This window comes from Trichophyton rubrum, assembly GCF_000151425.1.
Source record: "Trichophyton rubrum CBS 118892 genomic scaffold supercont2.1, whole genome shotgun sequence".
NCBI lineage: Eukaryota > Fungi > Ascomycota > Eurotiomycetes > Onygenales > Arthrodermataceae > Trichophyton > Trichophyton rubrum.
The window spans coordinates 625,456-644,519 of NW_003456428.1; the positions used below are offsets into that span (position 1 = coordinate 625,456).

A 19,064-nucleotide genomic window follows, 5' to 3' on the forward strand; every position below is an offset into this window, starting at 1 on the left:
CCTGACTGTAACCTTACTTTTTCTATGTCTTCTCTATGATACCTTTCAATGGCCTACCAATAAACGAAGAATACAATCAAATAACCGCGATGTGCACTCAAATCCCATCCTTAAACTGCAAGCTAAAATCGAGTAGTGCTATTAATATTTTCATTCGTCATAACGATAGTGTATGGATAAGTATTAGTTCTGGTTGGCAAATGGGGGAAGCAAAGGTGATCGGAGAAAGTGAGAATGTGTATCAGTAGCACTGTAGGCAAGCGTAGAGATGACGAATAAGTCCATGCATGACCCTCATCTACAGCGTCAACCAAGTCGTTTGTCACCCATCCATGCGAGTAAGGAACACATCTGGACCAAGGAAAGAAAGTGAAAGTTAAGACATACAGATAGAGAAAGGGATAATGCAAACCAATCGACGCTATGACATGATAGTATGAGATACTATTGGGAGATGCATTCGTGAATCATGCAACCAAGGGAAGCCGGGATAGAGAAAAAAGAGAATGAGTAGATTAATGATATCTATCCATCTATGCCTTCCGTCTTCGAGCGCCGGATCTGCCATTCATAGGGGCTGATTGTGTAGTATTGTTGGAGGCCTTTGACTCAGCGTCTAAGGCTCCAGTTATAAGAGTTTCTTCTTCCTTTTCGAGGGTTGAAGCAGCTTCAAGAATGATTGGGTTCGCGTCTCCTTCAATAGATTCTGGAGGGGCAACCTTGTCCGTGGATGGCAAATCCTGGCCTCTGAAACGCTTGAGAACCGCATCGATCATCTTCGAGAACCAATACCAGTTAAGGGAGTTGAGAACGGTGTTACTGCCAAGGTAAGTTAACGCAAGCCAGAGTGGAATACCGGCAGCTGAGAAGTCTGTAAACTTAGAAACCTCTGCATTTGCCTTTATACATTTGTCATCTAGACAAATGGTTGAGTTGCGAGCGCTGAACACTAAGGAGTAAAACTCCGGACTGCTAAGTGGAACGGAGCTGTCGGATATATGAAACGCCTTGTAAATGTCGGAGAAGACAGTAAAGGAGTTCCATGAGCCCCAGATAAGACGGCAGGAGAAAAATACCGAAAGGAGAGCCATTCCATTGTACCACTGAGCGCGGGATCCAGTCATATTAAGTTTGTCGAAGAACCAGTGGAAATTCAAGAACGGAGTTGAGAGCTCATACAGGATGAAGGTTGGCGCATAGTAGTTGACAAAGGGCCTCTAATCATTTTATATTAGAACCCCAGATTAGAAGAAAAAAAATTCGGAGATACACAGCGACGGCCATTGACGAGAGGAGCAACTCACGTATCCTAAACTGAAAACCAATACCGCACTGATCGCATGGAACAGCATGCCGACGCCAAAGACGTTGACATGTCTGACGCTGATGATCAGGTCCCACAGGAAATAGCCTGTCGCCATGGCCTGAATCAAGCCACAGGCTCCAGAATATCCATACACTCGCTCGACCGGTGTCATGTTCTTCCTCTCCTCGTCGACAAGTATCACCCACAGCGCCAAGACAGAGATGAGGGTACTTTGCGTGAGGGAGACGACATGGATATCCCAGCCGAGCTTCGTGCGCTTAGAGAAATTAGGATAAAGCTTTGGGAAAAGCCAGGTCGAGATCCTGGGTGCGACAATGGACTGGATGAACTGGTACAAGGCGAACGAGAGGATGACTTCATGTATATGGTATGGCAGCGTCGGCAGGGACCAACGCTGTGCGATCGGCGTAACCAGATCCTGAAGCCATCGTGGAGGAGGCGGTATCGGATCCAACATTACTGTTGGCAATATTGGCGGAAAGCTATAATAAGTAACTGAGAGAGCCGCAGCTGGAAGTTGAACATTCGGATGAAAGCAGCTAAGAGAGGATCATCTGCCTTGCTTCCTACTGCCCTTGGAGTACTCTTCTCCGTGTGTTACGGATCAGTAGGAGCCGGGGGACCTTAGGTGATATTTTATAGAGGGACTGCTTGCCGGCAGCTCTTAGGTAAGGATATATACAGAGATCAGGAGGATGTGCAAGCATGAGGGATGTCGTTAAAAAAGAAAGATGACTCGCGTGCCTGACCGCGCCTCGTGTTGGACCATGCGCCCGCGCGGGCCTACTTTTGTTTTCTGCCAGCCTCGGCATGACCAAATGTGGGCTTGCCGCCTTGGCCCGTTGGGGTCGCTAGTCTATTTTAGGGCTAGTTATCACGTGAACCCCAACGCATTCGGCATTCACGTGAACGAGAAGCCACGGCCGAATTAGGAAATCGAGACGACATCTGCTTCTCGTACGTCAACTCCATACAAATCTCTGCTAGGAAAGCAATGCAATAAATAAATTCAGATGAAGCGTCGTAATAGATTATAAACTAACTCATAACAAGGGAACAGGCTGCTAATCGAACATCATTAACTATAACAAAAAAGGCAAAAGAGGGGAAACAAAGCAAATACAAAGGAAAATATATGTTCCATCAAGAAAGCGCCCAAGAACCGATACCCTCAAACCGTCTCATAACTCGTCAAGGACACACGCGGCGGATTAAGTATTCAGCCAATAAGTATTATTCACGTACGATAGAATGATTCGCGAGCAGTCAATCGGTCGTCATACCTACACCGCTATCGGTCGTTTGATGGTAGAGCACCATATCACCTTCCTTTGCCTTTAGGGCGTGCAAGGTGGGCTCGTCATCTTCTTCCTCGTCTTCACTTTCTTCGGATTCAAGTTCACTGGAGCTATGCTCTTCAGTCTCTGCCCTATCAGCTACCTCGGACTGTTCGCCATTGGTGACTTGGCTCAATTCGCTGGGCTCTTGCCACGACTCACTTCCTGCTGCAACTGAACCATCCACGTTAGTAGAGCAGTAACTTGCACTGCGATTTCGGGACACTGTGCTTCCTGTAATATAAGAAACGCTATCGGCATATGTACCTGTGTAGCTTGTTCTTCTTTCAGTTCCTGCATCACTTTCGACTTCGCTCATGCTCTCCTCTTCTTCGCGGACGGATTCGTTCTCCTTGTTAGAATCAAGGAGTCGGGTATCGCAGGACTGTCGTCGGTAACCTTGGCTTGTCTTGACTGAATGGCTGCGCTTCAGGCTGGCTAGGCTATTATGGGAGCCACTATATGGGCCTCGGTCCGGATTTCCACGGTTGCCAGAAACGTTACTGAGACTAAGAATACGACGTTCATTCTTTCCATTTGGCACTGTTGACCCATTTGTTCGCTTGTTCGTGCGTCGATTCAGAGCCATTCCAACACTACTGCCGAGAATACCACCTCCTTTTGTGGTGCTGGCCGTACTTGGAACACGCTTGAGACTCATGCGGTCAGATCCTGAGTGACGGCTAACGAGTTGACTTCGAGCATGGTTTAACACCCCCTCCACAATTCTTCTCTCTAGGTCTTCCGCACGATCTTCCATTAAGTGGACTTCCTCCTGGCGGATGCGCAAAGCAGTCTCCATTCCAGCGACCTCCTTGGCCAGCTTGATTCTGTTCCGTGAAAGCTCGCTTTCTTCTTCTCTTAGCTCCCGAATGTTTTGAAGGAGTCTTTCTTTCTCCTCTTTGAGAGCAGATACTTCAGCTTCCACGCTCTCTTTTTGGGCGAGCCGTCTTTCGAGGGCAAGGGCCGCTTCCATGGCCTCTTCCCTCTTGTCCTCATAATCTTGAATGGTCTTTTTGGAGTGGGATGCCATCATCTCACTAACTTCGCGGGCAGTTGCATTGAGCTGCTCCTGCAGGGCGTTTAACTTTTCCATTTGAGCGTTGGAACTCTCTTTGTCAGAGGCATGGGAAATGATAGTGTCAAGTTTTTCATGCATCAAGGTATCATCGTATTTTTCAAATTGGGGTTCCTTAACTTCTGGAGGAGGGGGGAGGAGGGCAGGTAGAAGTGGAGTGATGGAATTTGGCAGGGCACAAAGGTCCGTCTTTAGGTCTTTACTAGATTGTTGAGAATGCTCGTAATGCTGACCAACAACAGCGAGAATTTCCTTAATGGAGCTAAGAAGCTCAGGGTGTGTTTGGGAAATCTGACTTTCGATGCGGTCGGTAGCTGCAACTGCTTTGTCGAATTGGGCTTTCATATCCTCATTCTGCAGCATAACATCTTCCTGCATTTTGTCAACCTTGCCGAAAGACTCGTCAACCCGGCCAAAGAACGTCTTGACATCCTCATGTAAGTTGTCTACTTTCCCAAAGGATTCATCGACTCGGCCGGAGAAGGCTTTCACGTCCTCGTGTAGGTTGTCTACCTTGCCAAAATTATCATCGACTCGGCCAGAGAAGGCCTTCAAATCCTCATGCAAGTTGTCCACCTTACCAAAGGACTCATCGGCCCGTCCGGTGAAGGCTTTCAGGTCCTCATGTAGGTTGTCAACTTTGCCGAAGGACTCGTCAACTCGTCCAGAGAAAGCTTTCATGTCTTCATGTAGGTTGTCAACTTTGCCAAAAGACTCGTCAACTCGTCCAGAGAAAGCTTTCATGTCCTCATGCAAGTTGTCTACCTTGCCAAAAGAGTCCTCAACCCGTTGAGTAAAGGCTTTCATGTCCTCTCGCACATTGTCTACCTTGCCGAAGGACTCGTCAACTCGTCCGGTGAACGACTTTATATCTTCGTGCAAGTGGTCAAACCTCTCAAAGGACTCATCAACTCTGCCAAAGAACGTTTTTGCGTCGTCGTTCATTTTATCGCATGTTTCCGTCAAGCTCTGGCCCATTCCTCCAATAACGAGTTTAAGGTCTTCGGCGACGGCTTTAGTGCTCGTCAACGCTTCAAGGCTTTGGGCATCTCGCTCTTCAGCGGCAGTAAATTTGGAATCCACGAGGAGTTGCGCATCTTCATATTTGGTAATGACCTCTTGGAATTTCTTGTCGATCTCTGCTTCAATATCTGCTTTCAGGCCATTTCGGTGTTCCTCGATCTTTTCCAGCAAGGCTGTACCTCTTTCGGCTGCTTCAACCTTCGAAGCCTCATGATCTCCATGTGCTCGTTCAGATTCGCGTTTCACTAGCTCAGAAAGCTCCTTGATGGTATCAGCTTTCGCGAATGATTCAGCAGAATCATTAAGACATTCGAGGATTGTCTTCATATCACCCAGCGTTCCATCACTTTCAGTGAGCTTGGTTTTGAAATCTTCCCGGAAATCAACAATAAACAGCTTTGCCTCCTCGATCTTCTCTGCTAGGCCACCATGCTCCACCTTTCGTGCTTCGAACGCCTGGGCCGTGAGCTCGTTTTCGGCATCCATCTTCTCCTTAAATTCATTGACGGTATTAGCAAGGTTGGTAATCTCCTCTTTTGTAGGTAAGGTGTTGACATCCGGCAGAACAAGTTCCTCAATCTGGGCCTTCAATTCAAATAGAAGCGTCTCAAGGTTCTTTACATCTCCCTTCACTACCTTTTCGGGGTCCTCCTTAGGTTCCTCCTTTTCAGAGTTCTGGGCAGTCTTGATTTCTTCGACGGCAACCCATACATCCTTCATGATGCCCTCCAAATTCGTGACATCCTCCTTAGTTGGGCCTTCAATATCAATATGAGTAGCAAACACGCTCATTGTCTCCTTAGTCTCTTTAGCCAATGTCTCCAAGGCTTCCACTTTTTCGGCTGTAACCCAGGTTGCACTTGTGGAAGGGGTGATTTCATCCAATTGGGTCTTCATGCCCTGCAAGAGGGTCTGGAGAGCCTCAATCTCTTCTTTACTGGCCGACGACACGTTTTCTGCTGGTGCTTCACGGGTTGCGTTATTATTAGCGGCCACTTCATTAACTGAACCATGTACTTCCTTGATAGCATCGAGAACTTTGGTAAGGTCGTCCTTCTTTAAAGCATCTGGGTCAACCTCCTTCTCTACGACTTCCCGGGCCGCATTGCTGCTGGCGGCGACTTCGTTGACAGATCCATGCACTTCCTTTATGGCACTAAGGACTTCAGCCAAGTCATTCTTCTTTACCATATCTGGGTCTTCACCTCTTTCAGGAACGACCGGATTAATATCGATAGCTTCTACCTTTGTTTGAAGCTGGGTGACGAGGGCTTTCAGGCCATCGATGTCACCTCCGATGGAAGCATCGCCGGCAAGCATGATTTCTCCTCCTCTTGTAGTATTTGCTTCTTCTGCCTCCTTCTGGGACTCAATTAGGCGATCCATGCCTGCCTTGAGTCCAGCGACTTCATCACGAAGGTTCTCCAACAGCTCCTTATCAACGCTGGGTTCAATTGGTTTGTCGTGAAGTTTATCCATTTCAGCTCGCAATTGTTCTACCCCATCATGGAAAGCGTCGAGAAGCTCGTTAGTGTTTGATATGATGCTTTCGTTCCCTTCTTTGCGTTCATGGTGCTCTTCAAACGCCGCTTGAAGGTGCTCTTTAAAGGCAGAAAGGAGCTCATCCTTGTCAAGTGATGATTCAGGTTTAACTATGGCCATGGAAATAGTTTGACGCAAGTGCTCAAGCTCCTGTTTTATGGTATCGGCAAGTTCTGAGTTGCTGTTTTTTAACGATTCACTCTCGCTGATTCCCCGAATTGCATTGAGGATTTCGTCCTTATCCTCAGAATTACTAGAGTTTTTCTTCAGTGCATCGCTGTCGCTGATTTCTCGGATAGCATCCAGGATCTCATCCTTATCAGACGTGGTATTTGATCGAATAAGCAAACTGCTTAGTGTCTGACGAAGGTGTTCGAACTCTTTCTCCATGGCATCCAGTAGTTCCACGGTGTCAGAAGGGTTCCGCTCAGTCGATTCCCTAATACATTTTTCAACGTCAGATTGAAGCAGGCGGAATCCGTCCTTGACAGTATCAATGATTTCATCCTTGCCATTCGCTCCTGCCGTACGGTCAATGTAGGATTCGATTTGGCCACGAAGAACCTCAAGTCCATCTTTAGTTGCATCAAGAACCTGCTCTGTGTCTCTGCCATTTGCAGCGGAATATTCCTTGAACTCATCCTTCATCTCTAGGATCATTCCATGCAGGTGTTCAATGAGCTGTTCGCCGAGGTTGCTAGTCAATGCCCCAGATGCATCCTCAAGACTGAGCCGCAGTGCATCAAATATATCATCACGATTAATTTCAATTTCTTTCGGTTGCACCTCTTGATTCGCAAGCCCTTCTTGGACGGCGCTTATGATTTCATCACGTTTAATCGGCTCTTGGGCGGCCAGTCCCTCCACAACAGCACTCAATACATCATCCTTTTTGATGGGCTCCTGATTCGCGAGCACTTCTTGTAGTGCACTCAAAACGTCTTCCTTTTTGAGAGGTTCTGGTAGAGATGACAACCCTTCTTGGATAGCACCGAAAACATCGTCTTTCTTGAGTGGCTCCGGGAAAGCGAGTCCTTCTTGCACAGCACTAATGACGTCGTCTCGTTTGAGTATCTCCTGGTGGGCTAGCCCTTCTTGTACAGCCGCAAAGACATCATCACGCTTCAAAGTCTCCTGGGATGTGAGGCCCTCTTGAACCGCACTCAAAACGTCGTCTCGTTTAAGGGTGTCCTCCTTCTCCACCTGTGGAGCTGGCCACTCCATGCCTTTCAATGACTCCTGAACCGCACTAACAACAGCCTCGCGGATGCTCGAGATGTCAGGCTCAATCCGAGGAGGCTCAAAACTCTGTAACTCAGTATGAACAGCATCGAGGACCTGTTGATAGACTACTTCTGGATCAATGGGTTCTTTTTGTGGTTGGTATGCTTTCAATCCTTCGGACAGGCATTCCAGGATTTCATCTCTTTCGAGTCCGAAATTCTGAAGCTCGATTTCTGGCTTATATGTTTCCCAGGCTTCCCTCACAGTCTCCAGAATTTCGTCTCTTTGGAGACCGGGCTCATGCTCTTGGGGAGGGGGAAGTTGTGGCTGAGGAAGAGGAATTTCATGAAGAGCCCTTTTAACCACAGCATATATCTCTTGGCTATCGGGAATTGGGCGTGTTATAGCTGTAGATGCAGTGTTTCGCGCATTCTCTTCGATGATATGGTCCATCTGTTGTCGTAGATCAACCAAAGCACCAGTAACAATTTGCTCGATTTCTTCCTTTCCGGGCCCTGAAGGCACCTGATCATCGATTGACCTGGTTTTCTGGGCCTCCTCTAGTTTACGTGCAATGTCTCGGCCCATGCCTAATACCTCACCACGGAGTTCACGAACAAGTGCTTTGACTTCACTAGTTATGCCACCGCCTTCCGCAACGCTCTGCTTAACACGTTTAAGCATAGCCATTAAATCATCCGCCAAAGGATTAGATGGTTGTAACGACGCATTGATGTTGGAGTCGGAGTTGCTACGAACAGGGGTTGGGGATGCGTTCAGGCATATTGGACCGGATCGAGTGCCTTGACCAAAATCAGGGGTCTGAGGCTTGTCACCGAAGAGTTGGTTTCCCATATCCCCTCTTGAACGGACCAATGCCCGGCTTCCTGAGTTCTCCTTCACAAGATTGAGGATCTCCGAAAGCATAGTGGTCATTGTATTGTCTTTTTCGGTGGGACGAGCTTGTACATCCTCCATGAGTGTCAAGAGTTTCTCCTGGCCTTCTTTTGTAGCCATTTCCCGCAACACCTTCTCTAAGAGCGCGATGCTAGCAGACCCGTCAGAGATAGGACCCGGGGAGGCTGCGAGGTCTCTTTCCAAAGCGGCTGCAAAGCTACCCGGGCTCGACATCCTAGCACCCGAGAAACTTTTGCGTGAGCTTGGAGATGATTCATGGGGTTTACTGTCGCCAAGCATAAAGCCTCCAGTTGCAGGGTGTATATAAGGAGTTCCTCGGGGCGTAGTCGTGTGGGGGTCTGGGTCGAAAATTTTGGAAGAAAGATTGGCGGTTAGATCTTTGAGGCTCTTTCGGATATCTTCATCCCTGGCGTTTGTTGCAGCTTTGAGGCTAATTAAGTCTGTGGCATTGTCTTTACTTCGGCGACTTAGTTGACTCATTTCTTGCTGCAGGGACGTGGCAATTTTAGTCAGGCTGACAATCTGAGCTGATAAAGCATCAAAACTTTCCGGCATTCTTGTCGGTTTCTCGGGTTTGCTTGGGGTTTCGTTGGGCACGGCCAAGTCCATTGGAATCTGCATATCGCGCAATGCCAGCATCGTAGCAGATGGGGGTGTATTTTCTCCGAGAATAGGCTTGTTAAGATACCGATTTGAAATTCGCGCCTGCGTTGGCGAATCATGATTTGGAGTAGTGGTATCAGCTGCTCCTCCTCGAGTAGGGGTGGTGTCAGCACTCCTGTCATCCCGATCAAATACACTATTGCGTCTATATTTCTCAGGAGAGGAGCGGCGCTCAAGGTAAGACGCAAATTCGTTGTTATTCGTTGCATTCTGCAGTGATTGCATCCGTTTATGATATTGTCCCTTTATTAAGGACTTTTCTGGGGACGTGGGCTTCAAGGGCATAGGATTGACGGTATATGAGCTCGGAGTTGTTTCCTGGCTTTTTTCCGCGAGCGCAGCAGCAGCCGCTTGTACTGTAGCAGATGCATTTGATCGAGTTACAGGACTATTAGGGCCACCCGGGTTGAGAGGTAGAGGAGGAGGAGCTCTTTTCGGGTCCGCACTATCCCACCTGCAGTTCGCAATGCGCAGTTAGCAATCATATCATTTATTCGGCAAAGTGACAGCATCATTGAAATATGCTGGGCTTGATGACATACATTGGGATCAGACTCCGGGACTCAGAAGGAGTGTGATGATGTCTGAGGACCAGCTCTCGGTCTCGATTCTCTTCCTTATCGTTTGGTTGCATGATGGATCGTAAACACTTAATTCGTAACGTTCGTTCAAAGGAAACAAAATAAACAAAAGGTTATCCCGGGTATAATTATGGCACTCAGTATACCATAACTCTTAAACCTAGACAACTGACAAAAGAACAAAGCAGGGTATCGTAAGCAAAGCAGAATCGCAGCGGGTGATGACGGGAAGAGTTATTCGTCTGTCCAGACAAGTCGAATACTGTGCCCGAGACACCAGAAGCCCTCCGTATGTAGGATAATGTGGGAAGGAAGAAGAAGCAGGAAGAAGACGAGACAACCTTGCACAAAAGACAGGTGGAGGTGTCGCTTTTCTTCAGGGCGCCAAAGGTTGAAAAACAGCTCTCTGTTGCCGTCAACAACAGGAAGGTAAACAAACAAGGATCCTCGCGGTTACCGGAGCGGCAGCGCTTGGCATGACAGCACGCTAATCCTATAATAGTAAGCGTCTCTCGAGATTAATCCGAGCGCGGATAAACATGCTATTCTAGGCCTAGTGGCGCTTCCGGTAAGCGGGCCAATCACGAGACCGCACACAACGAGAAGAAACATCGCACCAAGTGTCGAACTTGTTCATCGAAAAAAAAAAAGGACGAAGACGAAGACCGACATCACCAACTCTCTCGACAACCAGTTTTTTTTCTCGACAAGCCCACATTCGTCGGAACTCCTGGAAAATGAAGTGTACGTTACGCTGACACCTTTTCGCTCTACCGCAGTACTCATAGATGAGCATTTTATCCCTGGAATAACGCTGACAATGTGTACGAAACAGTCATGAAAGTGGGCCGTGTGGCCATCATCACCAGAGGCCGATTTGCCGGAAAGAAGGTACGACGATGAGTGTTCCCTTTGCAACTTCGGCTTGTCTACTGGGCTATTCGCGTGAAGCAAGATCTTGGACAGCAATGGTGTTTTTTGTGGTGATTTGCGATAGCGAGCAGCCAGGCACACGATCGAAAATTCGTCTCGAAAGTTGCAACGCCAACATCAAAACAGAGATAACAATTCTGCAACCGGGTAGCCTGCAATACTTATCGTGTCCACGAATTTTCCAATCGCCATCGAGGAAGAGGAGGACAATTATTTTGCCTGTGCAACAACCACACAGAATGATACAATAAGAGTAGTCCAACTGACGGCTGTGTTCAACGATAGGTCGTCATCATCCAGCCATACGATGCCGGCTCCAAAGCCCATCCATTCCCCTACGCTCTCGTTGTCGGCATCGAGAGATACCCATCGAAGATCACCCGACGAATGGGCGCCAAGAAGGTCGAGAAGAGGAGCAAGGTTAAGCCATTCATCAAGACCGTCAACTACAACCACCTCATGCCAACCCGTTACACTCTCGAGCTTGAGGGCCTCAAGGGCGCCGTGACCAACGATACCTTCAAGGAAGTTTCTCAGCGGGAGGAGGCTAAAAAGACCATCAAGAAGGCTTTGGAGGAGCGATACACCAGCGGAAAGAACCGATGGTTCTTCACCCCTTTAAGTATGCTTCTTGACTTCTACGAACAGCATAGAGAATAGGTATACTAACAAAGCCTACGTAGGATTCTAAATAAAACGTTTAATGGCCCTTCTTGTCACTTTATCTCCCCAGCATTTTCCCTCTTCCTGAGCTAGGACGGTTCTAGTTTATGATGAATGCTATTTTTCGTCTCATGCATAGATACCAAGTTGAAATGGACATCCAATGCAGAGCAGACAATCTATCTCACTTGATACGATGTCGGTTGTCTAGCAAAATCAAAACAATACAAATGACACTTGAGAAATATTCCGTTTGGCCCCTACATATATATATATATATATATATGCTCTTTTTATTGAATATGTAAGAGAGAAAAAGAGAGACCCCAGAATCTCATCGTAAGAACAGTCACATGCAATGTGGTGCCACCACTGCCTCAAATCGAGGAGACGGTCTGAATTATGTAGAAAATATCACAAGCCGATCACGCGTCTACGTGTAGAACAAGTCTACCAAAACACCCAGAGTTTGCATATCCTCTCTTCACATGCCGACGGAAACGACTGCTAGGCTTCAAAGTCTCTTTTGCTCCTAAAGATGGCTCCATCTCGGCTGCATCCGAGCTGATAGCTAAGATATTTAGCCTCACGTCACCGTTCACAGAGCTACTCGTATGGCTAACTGTATCTACACATCTTATCGCCCAGAGACGATAAAATAGCAAGCTATCATTACGGTCTGACAGGACGGGGCTACCGAAGATAACGGCCCGAACCAGGGTTAAAAAGGGTGAGATTTGAGAGGAAGAAGAGACACCAGGATCCATGCATCCAGCGTTTCATGGCCTATCTTCCTTCCAGACGCGACTCGGAAGATATAGGAGGATAAGGAACAAGCCCGACAGGCAAGCAGTCATCCCTTAACATAGCTTGACATCTATTAATTACAAGCTTCCGTTGCCCTCTTCACTCATGAAGGATGAAGATGAGACAGGCCAGTGTATCCCTAACGGATCCGGCGGTCTAGTAGCTTGATTATATGTGACTGCCATGTAGTTATTCGCACTCCGTACGCCGTGCTGTGTCCAATGCTTCATTTATGCACAGTCGATCTCTAGCACAGGTAAAGCTGCTGCCTGCGAACCGCCTATCAGAAATCAATAGCGTGCTGGCTGCCTGTTATCACCCAACACCAAGCGGCCCGGATCCCCTAAAAACACGATAGACTCATCCGGCTGCGTTTGTGTTCCATCCACAAGTTCCCGGACATCTCCTAAAGCGAAGAGATGGCGACGAGCGGCTATTAGTTAACTACTCACTACCTTGTGAGGGGGCAGTCGGGAAGTAATTCGCCTCGTTCGGTCGGTCCCTGGAGTGGCGACCGGACTTCCATCTCATTCTCCCTCTTGTCTGCCGCTGTGTGCTCCATGCTTGGTTGTTTTGATCATTGATAAGATAACTATGAAAAAATCTCGCACTTTCACATGCCAGAAGTCTCCGCTTGGCGAAATGGCTGGGATTTTGTACTGGTACTTGCGTGTGTTGCGTGGCTTCGGCGCAACGGGTTGTATAGATACCTGCGTGGTATGACTACAGCTAAGGTACCTGGCCACTTTCACATGTGAAAGAACGCATCTAGAAGAGCACAGAAGAGTAAGAAAACAGGCAGAGAGCACTTCTGGCGTTTCTTGCGGTTGATTCGCTGCTTGCAAGCGTGCTATGAAGCAGATGTGCTTTGTGAGTCGATGCTCGAGAGCCTGATAAATATAAAGCCTCCCTCCCGCTTCCTTGCTGTCCACTTTCGTGTGCACATCCCACAAACATCACAGTCATCTTCATTTCTCCAAGCTGATAACTCGCCTCATCTCTTATCTGTATTCTCCAATCTCAACTGTCAAGGTATGTGTTGCTTTGCCTGTCTGTCTCTGTATACACCAGCTAACCTACCCCTAGTAGCTCCAACTACCTAGCCATCCAAAATGGGCGAACAACCAAACACCAACGGCAGCAAGCCTTCCTCCCAATTTCTCTCTGTAAGTCAATCGAAGAAAGCAATGCAATGATAGTGGAAAAAGTACAGCTAACCCTCATATAGCATCTTATCTCCTACCCATTCATCGCCGACTATCTCGAGGCTCTCAAGAAATCCCCCTACGGCCAAAAGTCCATCGAGTATGCCGACAAGAGCATTGCCCAACTCCAGCCATACTTCCCTTACCTTGCTAAGCCCTACGGCTACGTGGCTCCATATGTCGAGAAGGTAGACCACTTGGGCAATGAGGGTCTGAACCAGGTTGACAACACTTACCCAAAGCTTGTCAAGGCAACCGAGGACGTCAGGGGAACCGTTCAGAGCTATTTCCGCGTGGCTGAAGATGGCACCAAATACGTTCGATCAACCTACGACTCAGAGTACAAGCTCGCTCAGGGTGGCAGCCCGATCGTGTCCCAAGGCAAAGCTGCCGTCTCTACTGGGTTGATGATCACTTCTCAGTACTTGCTCTGGTTGAGCAACTTGATTATCCCACACCAGCAGAAGGCACAAGAGAATGGCAATGGCGCCGCTAAAGCTTCCAGCTAAACTGGTTTTTTTCTCCATAAAGTTTCAGCACTCGTTTAATACCTTAAGATATCCCATTAGACGAGCACGCGTTTGCTTAGTCTAAGTGTTTGATGACTCTCTATCCTTTTGATCTCTTTAAATTCATATGGCTGGGAAAAGTTGCTTCAATATCTGCTCTTTTTATCTTGTCTTTGTGTGTTTATATACAGAACCTACTCTTTCTTTATAATATTTCCTATCCTCCTCTCCTCCTTATCTACCATGAATTGTGCTCAATTTAGTTTCTCATATTCCCTCGTCTAATTGAAACTACTATCCGGCCCGGGCTGTATGTATTAAGTTCACAATTCTCTACGTGATGAACAGTATATCTACCCTCTGCCCTTCCACTGTTTTCAAAACAAACGTATACATCGCCACATATCTCTTGCATGTGCGTGGCTCCACTCAAGACGCTGAGGCTCTCCTCTTTTATTTTCCATGAATATGAGCTGTATCAAGTCATATATAGCCACGTTCGCCGAGTTCGGTCTCTTCCTTATATAATTAATGAAGCCTCCTGCAGGCTATATCCCCAACTACCTGAGCTGATAAAAGGCACAACTCGAGTGTGAAATAGGGAGCAGGCCTCATCTCGGGCTTACGCTGGAGTCCCGCAACATCAAGAAAACTGCTAAAACATGCCCTATTTTTTCCCGAAACAGGGGCTATGATTAGTGGATACCACTATCGCCCGAAAAGCCTCGCCTTGCAAATCCTTTTCTAGCCCTTCCTTACCATGTTTGTTTGAGGGAGATGGAACCATGGAATAACACTCAGCTACCCTTCTTGCTTGGCTTTGCGGCTAAGCTTGTTTTCAGCCGCCTCTGTTCACGTGATATAAGGCTTGGCCCTTGGTTGTGTTAGGTAAGGAGGAGCGGACTATATCAACATCGCGTAAAGGATTTATGAGTTTGGAGTTGCGTATGATGTCAGAGGTAAGAGACAAGGCAAAGGATGTTGCAATTTTGTCTGATAAAATCCAGTAGTGTGTCGATCATGTTAGCCTCAGAGCGTATACGAAACATCTCCTATATTGAGTTAGACAAGGTCTCGTAGACCAAGATATTGATGGTTGCACACCTTATGAGATTCTTGAATATCGCCAGCTTCTCGTTTCATCAAGTGGCTGTATGTTAGTTGGCCCTTTTCTCTCGTGGATACTCTATAAAGTTGCAAGAGAGCGCCCTTTTATTCTTATTTCTCGGCATTTAAAATGGATAGTTAGTTCCTCTCCAAGGCGTTTCGACTGCTCAGCCCCTTGCAATCCCATTATTGTCCCTCTGGAATGCGAAGTGCGCGGAACGAAGGACAGCTCCTTCGCTGTGGTCGCCAGGTGGAGAACCCGGCCATCTCACTGGATGCTGGGGGGGTCATCGGGCGCTGGTGAAGGACTCGAAACATTGCACTGCCTGCTTCTATACGATGGACTGGGCTAATCGACGTTTTTTCTCGTCGATGCAAACTTCCTCTTTTGGGGCTGATGCTGCGGTTGAATTTACATAATCATGCCAAGCCGACTTTGGCGGATTAAAGCGGGGCGCAAGTTAAATACTGTCACGTGCAAAGTTAGCCTAAGCAGCGCTGGCTTATTACATTATCAGAACTACATAAAAGAGGAGATGCACCCCAGCTCCAGTACAGGCGTATTCACGATCAACGTATCTCGCAACATACACACTATCAAGTCATCTAACATAAATTCATACGATTCGTCAAGGTATCTCTACGATGTCTGAAGCTACCGCACAACATACGCAGACCGCGCCGAATGGGAAGGCCCCAGAGGCCGAGCGCGAACCCCAGCATCAACAGCAAGAAGCTGGCCCTGAGGCCTCTGGCGTCGGCTTTCGTCCTCATCATGACCTCATCAGTGTCCAGCCCGCTCGTCTAGATGACTTGCAGCCTAGATACGCACAGGTACTTCTGCCCGATGAAGAAAATCCTGCTGCCCATAGCTGGTACTCTGGCTTCAGTAAGTAGACGTAGGGATAACAAAATTGTATCTTAGGTTCATACTAACTCTCCATGTAGTTCATGGGCTGGGAGAGATCATTGGTACCTTGGGAGCCATACCCTGCTGTATCTGCTGCCCTAATCCTTTTACGCCCGTTAACCAGGGTCAAGTCGGACTGGTGACCAAGTTTGGTCGTTTTGAGCGTGCAGTTGATCCCGGCCTCGTAAAGGTCAACCCTCTCAGCGAGAACCTGACAACTATTGATGTCAAGATCCAAATCGTCGAGGTGCCGCGTCAAGTCTGCATGACCAAGGATAACGTTACCCTCCACTTGACTTCTGTCATCTACTATCAAATTGTCTCTCCGCATAAGGCTGCTTTTGGTATTACTGATATCCGTCAGGCATTGGTTGAGAGAACTCAAACTACTCTGCGCCATGTCGTCGGTGCTCGTGTGTTGCAAGACGTTATTGAACGTCGCGAAGAATTAGCCCAGTCTATCGGAGAAATTATTGAAGGTGTTGCTGGAGGATGGGGTGTCCAGGTTGAGTCCATGTTGATCAAAGATATCATCTTCAGCAATGAGCTTCAAGAGTCCCTATCGATGGCTGCTCAGTCCAAGAGAATTGGTGAAAGTAAAATCATTGCTGCGCGTGCGGAAGTTGAGGCTGCCAAGGTATGTGCTTTTCACAAATTCGCACCTAGACAAGATAAGAACGCTAACAACTTATTTATCGGATAGCTTATGAGAGCTGCAGCCGATATTTTGTCTTCTGCCCCAGCAATGCAGATCCGATATCTTGATACTATGCAGGCTATGGCCAAGAGCGTAAGTATATCCTTTTACCTCAACACGTTGTTGCTAATAGTTACTAATTTTTACCGCTCAGTCGAACTCCAAAGTTATTTTCCTCCCTGCTGCCAACAACCAGGCCGCCATGCAAGCTGCCATTGCTAATGAGGCTGGAGAAGGGTCCAGCCGCCGTCACGAGAACCCTTTTGAGCAGGACGGGCACAATGGCTTCCAGACTGCCATGAACGCTCATGTCGTGGAGAACATTTAAATTACCCGGATGAAGGCACATTAACTATCTCACTTACAAACGATCCTGTTTTTCGCGGAAATACCCGAGGAAAACCACCCCTTTACGTGTTACTATGATACCCTACTGTCGTTTCCTTTTATCAGATAGCAGCTCCTCCCTTAATTTGATGTTTATGTGTTTTAATGCTTATACCGCTCTTGTGTTCTGCTTTTTTGTGTGTTCTGTGCCTACCATAGGCCCACTAGGCAGCTCAAGTGGTCATGATTGATCCTTGCTTTCTATAGCTAATTCAAATCTGATCGATAAAATTACACCCTCTCTTTTACCATCTGTAAAATATACGCATAGACGATCAAATAATCAATTATCATATCACTCATAATTCAAGTCTACTGCCTGACATCTATCATGGTAGAATGATGCTAAGATAAAATAAAAGGTACAGTAAGGGACAAAAACAACTAAGCTATCCCACCAACGACCTGTATGTGACTGCTTTCCGCCACCGCCTTAGCAGACCCATGAAGTGCATGACTGAAAGTGGTGCTAGACGGGTCCTCGAGAAGCATGTCAATATCTTCAGAATCAGGAGGAAGTCGGAACCCGTTGCCTGGTTTTGGATATAAACGGTGTTCTTCTACTTCCTCTTCATCGCTATTCTCTCCGATACCATTCCTCGTGCTAGCGGGAATGCTTTCAGACGGCCATTTCGACGACGGTGGAGTTGATGTTGTGGCCTGTCCCAATATCTTACATTGTTGCGAACCCCCAGCCGATCCGTTTGGAACGGTTGAGGATGATACCGTCGACGCGCTGGAGCTAAAAGATGCTGTGTTGAGTTCATTCAGATTTGCAGGGAATATAGGGATATCTGGTCTGGAGTCTGATATATCGACAAGTAGATTGACTAGAGCAGCACGAGATAAACTGGAAAGGTAGCTCCTTTTCTCTACACGACTAAGTTGAGATCCCGCAAGTAATGTAGGGGTTTGTGGCCCGCTTGTTTGCATAGACGGTGAAATCGACGTGCGTAGACCATTCTGTTCGCGAGTTTGTCCATTTGGCTTGAGGGTTAGATCAAGAGACGTATCGATAGGTCGACATTCTCCGCAAAACCACTCCTTGTTCTTCACGGAGACAACATCATCTCCAATCGGCGGATCATGGCAAAACTGATGCCAAGGTGCGTTGCAATCGTCACAGAACACGATAGCATTACATCTTGGACTATGTCCTCTATCACAGCGAAGACATACCACATTAACTTCTTTGCCTTTGCGGTACACTCTTCTTCGTTTCCGTGGAGGTTGTTGATGATTCGTATCGGGACTAACAGATTTTTTCTGGACCTGCTCCGGAGTGAACATAGTTGGCCTGTGGATCTGGCGTCCTGATTTTGTCTGTGTAGTTGTTAGCTGAGCGTCGGAGGACTCATCTGAGCCTGTGTCCTCCGCTTTAATAACCCCCTCGTCGTCATTACGGTCGCCATATCTGCCAGATTTTCGAGAATTTCGTTGCTTCGCGCCTCCAGTTGTTCTACGACGCCGTGATATTGGTTTAGAGAGGTTTGCTTTTGGTGTTGACACAATGGGTACTGTAGACCCCACTGTGCTCGAAGTGGCCCCTATAGTAAAACCTGGAGCAATGGTGGCCGTAGATGGTGACAGCGCGGTTGCAGGGGATGGAGGAGCGGGTGCGATATTTCTCCAACCCGTGAGAGAGTTTGAATATTTCAACGGGAGCTCAGGTTTTGCTGCCGCTATATTAAACTCCTTTGCCTTGATATTTGGTCCCTCACCACATGCGATCATCGTTGAATTGTGGCCCTCGTGGGTAGATATTGAGGATACCGACGACAGTTCGCTTGAACTAGATGCATAGGTCATAGACGGTATGAAGACATTGTTATCCAGTCCTTCCCGTAAAAATGTAACACTCTCTGCCGGTATATCTAATATCTGCGTATTTTGTGTCTCGTTGATCATGCCTGGATTGGTATCTGTCGTATAAGGTGCCGTGGGTGGCGGGGGCATAGCACCGAATTCTGTATCTGAACCCATGGTAGTATATTAAGTGCAGGATGATAGGCAGAGCCTGATCAAGCCTATCGGTGTTTCATTCAGGTTAGAGAAATGATAGACCAGCTGTACTGATATGTATCTCTGTGCCTTCGAGGGTCGCAGTTAACTGTGGCTCGAGGTTGAGAAAAGAAAGGAGAAACTTTTGAAAC

General features: G+C 47.4%; 6 protein-coding genes across 13 annotated transcripts; 3 read left to right on the forward strand and 3 right to left on the reverse strand.

Annotated features, from left to right (window-relative positions):
- Positions 1 to 533: 533 nt before the first annotated feature.
- Positions 534 to 1,784, reverse strand: TERG_00240 (uncharacterized protein; the record flags this gene model as incomplete). Its single annotated transcript, XM_003238204.1, has 2 exons — positions 534 to 1,217; positions 1,305 to 1,784. 2 exons carry the CDS (start codon positions 1,782 to 1,784, stop codon positions 534 to 536), a joined length of 1,164 nt encoding a protein of 387 aa, XP_003238252.1.
- Positions 1,785 to 2,236: 452 nt separating this feature from the next.
- TERG_00241 (uncharacterized protein) lies at positions 2,237 to 9,746 on the reverse strand (the record flags this gene model as incomplete). 2 transcript variants are annotated; one of them, XM_047749052.1, is made up of 3 exons in its annotated part: positions 2,237 to 2,838; positions 2,932 to 9,566; positions 9,655 to 9,746. In XM_047749052.1, 3 exons carry the CDS (start codon positions 9,744 to 9,746, stop codon positions 2,594 to 2,596), a joined length of 6,972 nt encoding a protein of 2,323 aa, XP_047605027.1. In that variant the 3' UTR covers positions 2,237 to 2,593. The 2 variants fall into 2 exon arrangements, with proteins under 2 accessions (XP_047605027.1, XP_003238253.1); XM_003238205.2 differs by having other exon boundaries at positions 2,237 to 9,566.
- A 684-nt stretch (positions 9,747 to 10,430) lies between these two features.
- TERG_00242 lies at positions 10,431 to 11,317 on the forward strand (the record flags this gene model as incomplete). Of its 4 annotated transcripts, XM_047749054.1 has the most annotated exons (4): positions 10,431 to 10,437; positions 10,529 to 10,584; positions 10,912 to 11,248; positions 11,310 to 11,317. In XM_047749054.1, the coding sequence occupies 4 exons, from the start codon at positions 10,431 to 10,433 to the stop codon at positions 11,315 to 11,317; spliced, it is 408 nt and encodes a 135-aa protein (XP_047605029.1). The 4 variants fall into 4 exon arrangements, with proteins under 4 accessions (XP_047605029.1, XP_003238254.2, XP_047605030.1 ...); XM_003238206.2 differs by lacking the exon at positions 11,310 to 11,317 and having other exon boundaries at positions 10,912 to 11,286; XM_047749055.1 differs by lacking the exon at positions 10,431 to 10,437 and having other exon boundaries at positions 10,531 to 10,584.
- Positions 11,318 to 11,668: 351 nt separating this feature from the next.
- TERG_00243 (uncharacterized protein) lies at positions 11,669 to 15,117 on the forward strand. Of its 4 annotated transcripts, XM_047749058.1 has the most exons (4): positions 12,551 to 13,128; positions 13,186 to 13,262; positions 13,325 to 14,769; positions 14,818 to 15,117. In XM_047749058.1, the coding sequence occupies exons 2-3, from the start codon at positions 13,209 to 13,211 to the stop codon at positions 13,808 to 13,810; spliced, it is 540 nt and encodes a 179-aa protein (XP_047605033.1). In that variant the 5' UTR covers positions 12,551 to 13,128; positions 13,186 to 13,208; the 3' UTR covers positions 13,811 to 14,769; positions 14,818 to 15,117. The 4 variants fall into 4 exon arrangements, with proteins under 4 accessions (XP_047605031.1, XP_003238255.1, XP_047605033.1 ...); XM_047749056.1 differs by having other exon boundaries at positions 11,669 to 13,128; positions 13,183 to 13,262; positions 13,325 to 15,117; XM_047749057.1 differs by having other exon boundaries at positions 13,325 to 15,117.
- Positions 15,118 to 15,562: 445 nt separating this feature from the next.
- TERG_00244 (uncharacterized protein) lies at positions 15,563 to 16,852 on the forward strand (the record flags this gene model as incomplete). Its single annotated transcript, XM_003238208.1, has 4 exons — positions 15,563 to 15,806; positions 15,866 to 16,464; positions 16,531 to 16,617; positions 16,679 to 16,852. 4 exons carry the CDS (start codon positions 15,563 to 15,565, stop codon positions 16,850 to 16,852), a joined length of 1,104 nt encoding a protein of 367 aa, XP_003238256.1.
- Positions 16,853 to 17,295: 443 nt separating this feature from the next.
- Positions 17,296 to 18,894, reverse strand: TERG_00245 (uncharacterized protein; the record flags this gene model as incomplete). The annotated part of the gene is made up of 1 exon (XM_003238209.1): positions 17,296 to 18,894. One exon carries the CDS (start codon positions 18,892 to 18,894, stop codon positions 17,296 to 17,298), a length of 1,599 nt encoding a protein of 532 aa, XP_003238257.1.
- Positions 18,895 to 19,064: the final 170 nt, after the last annotated feature.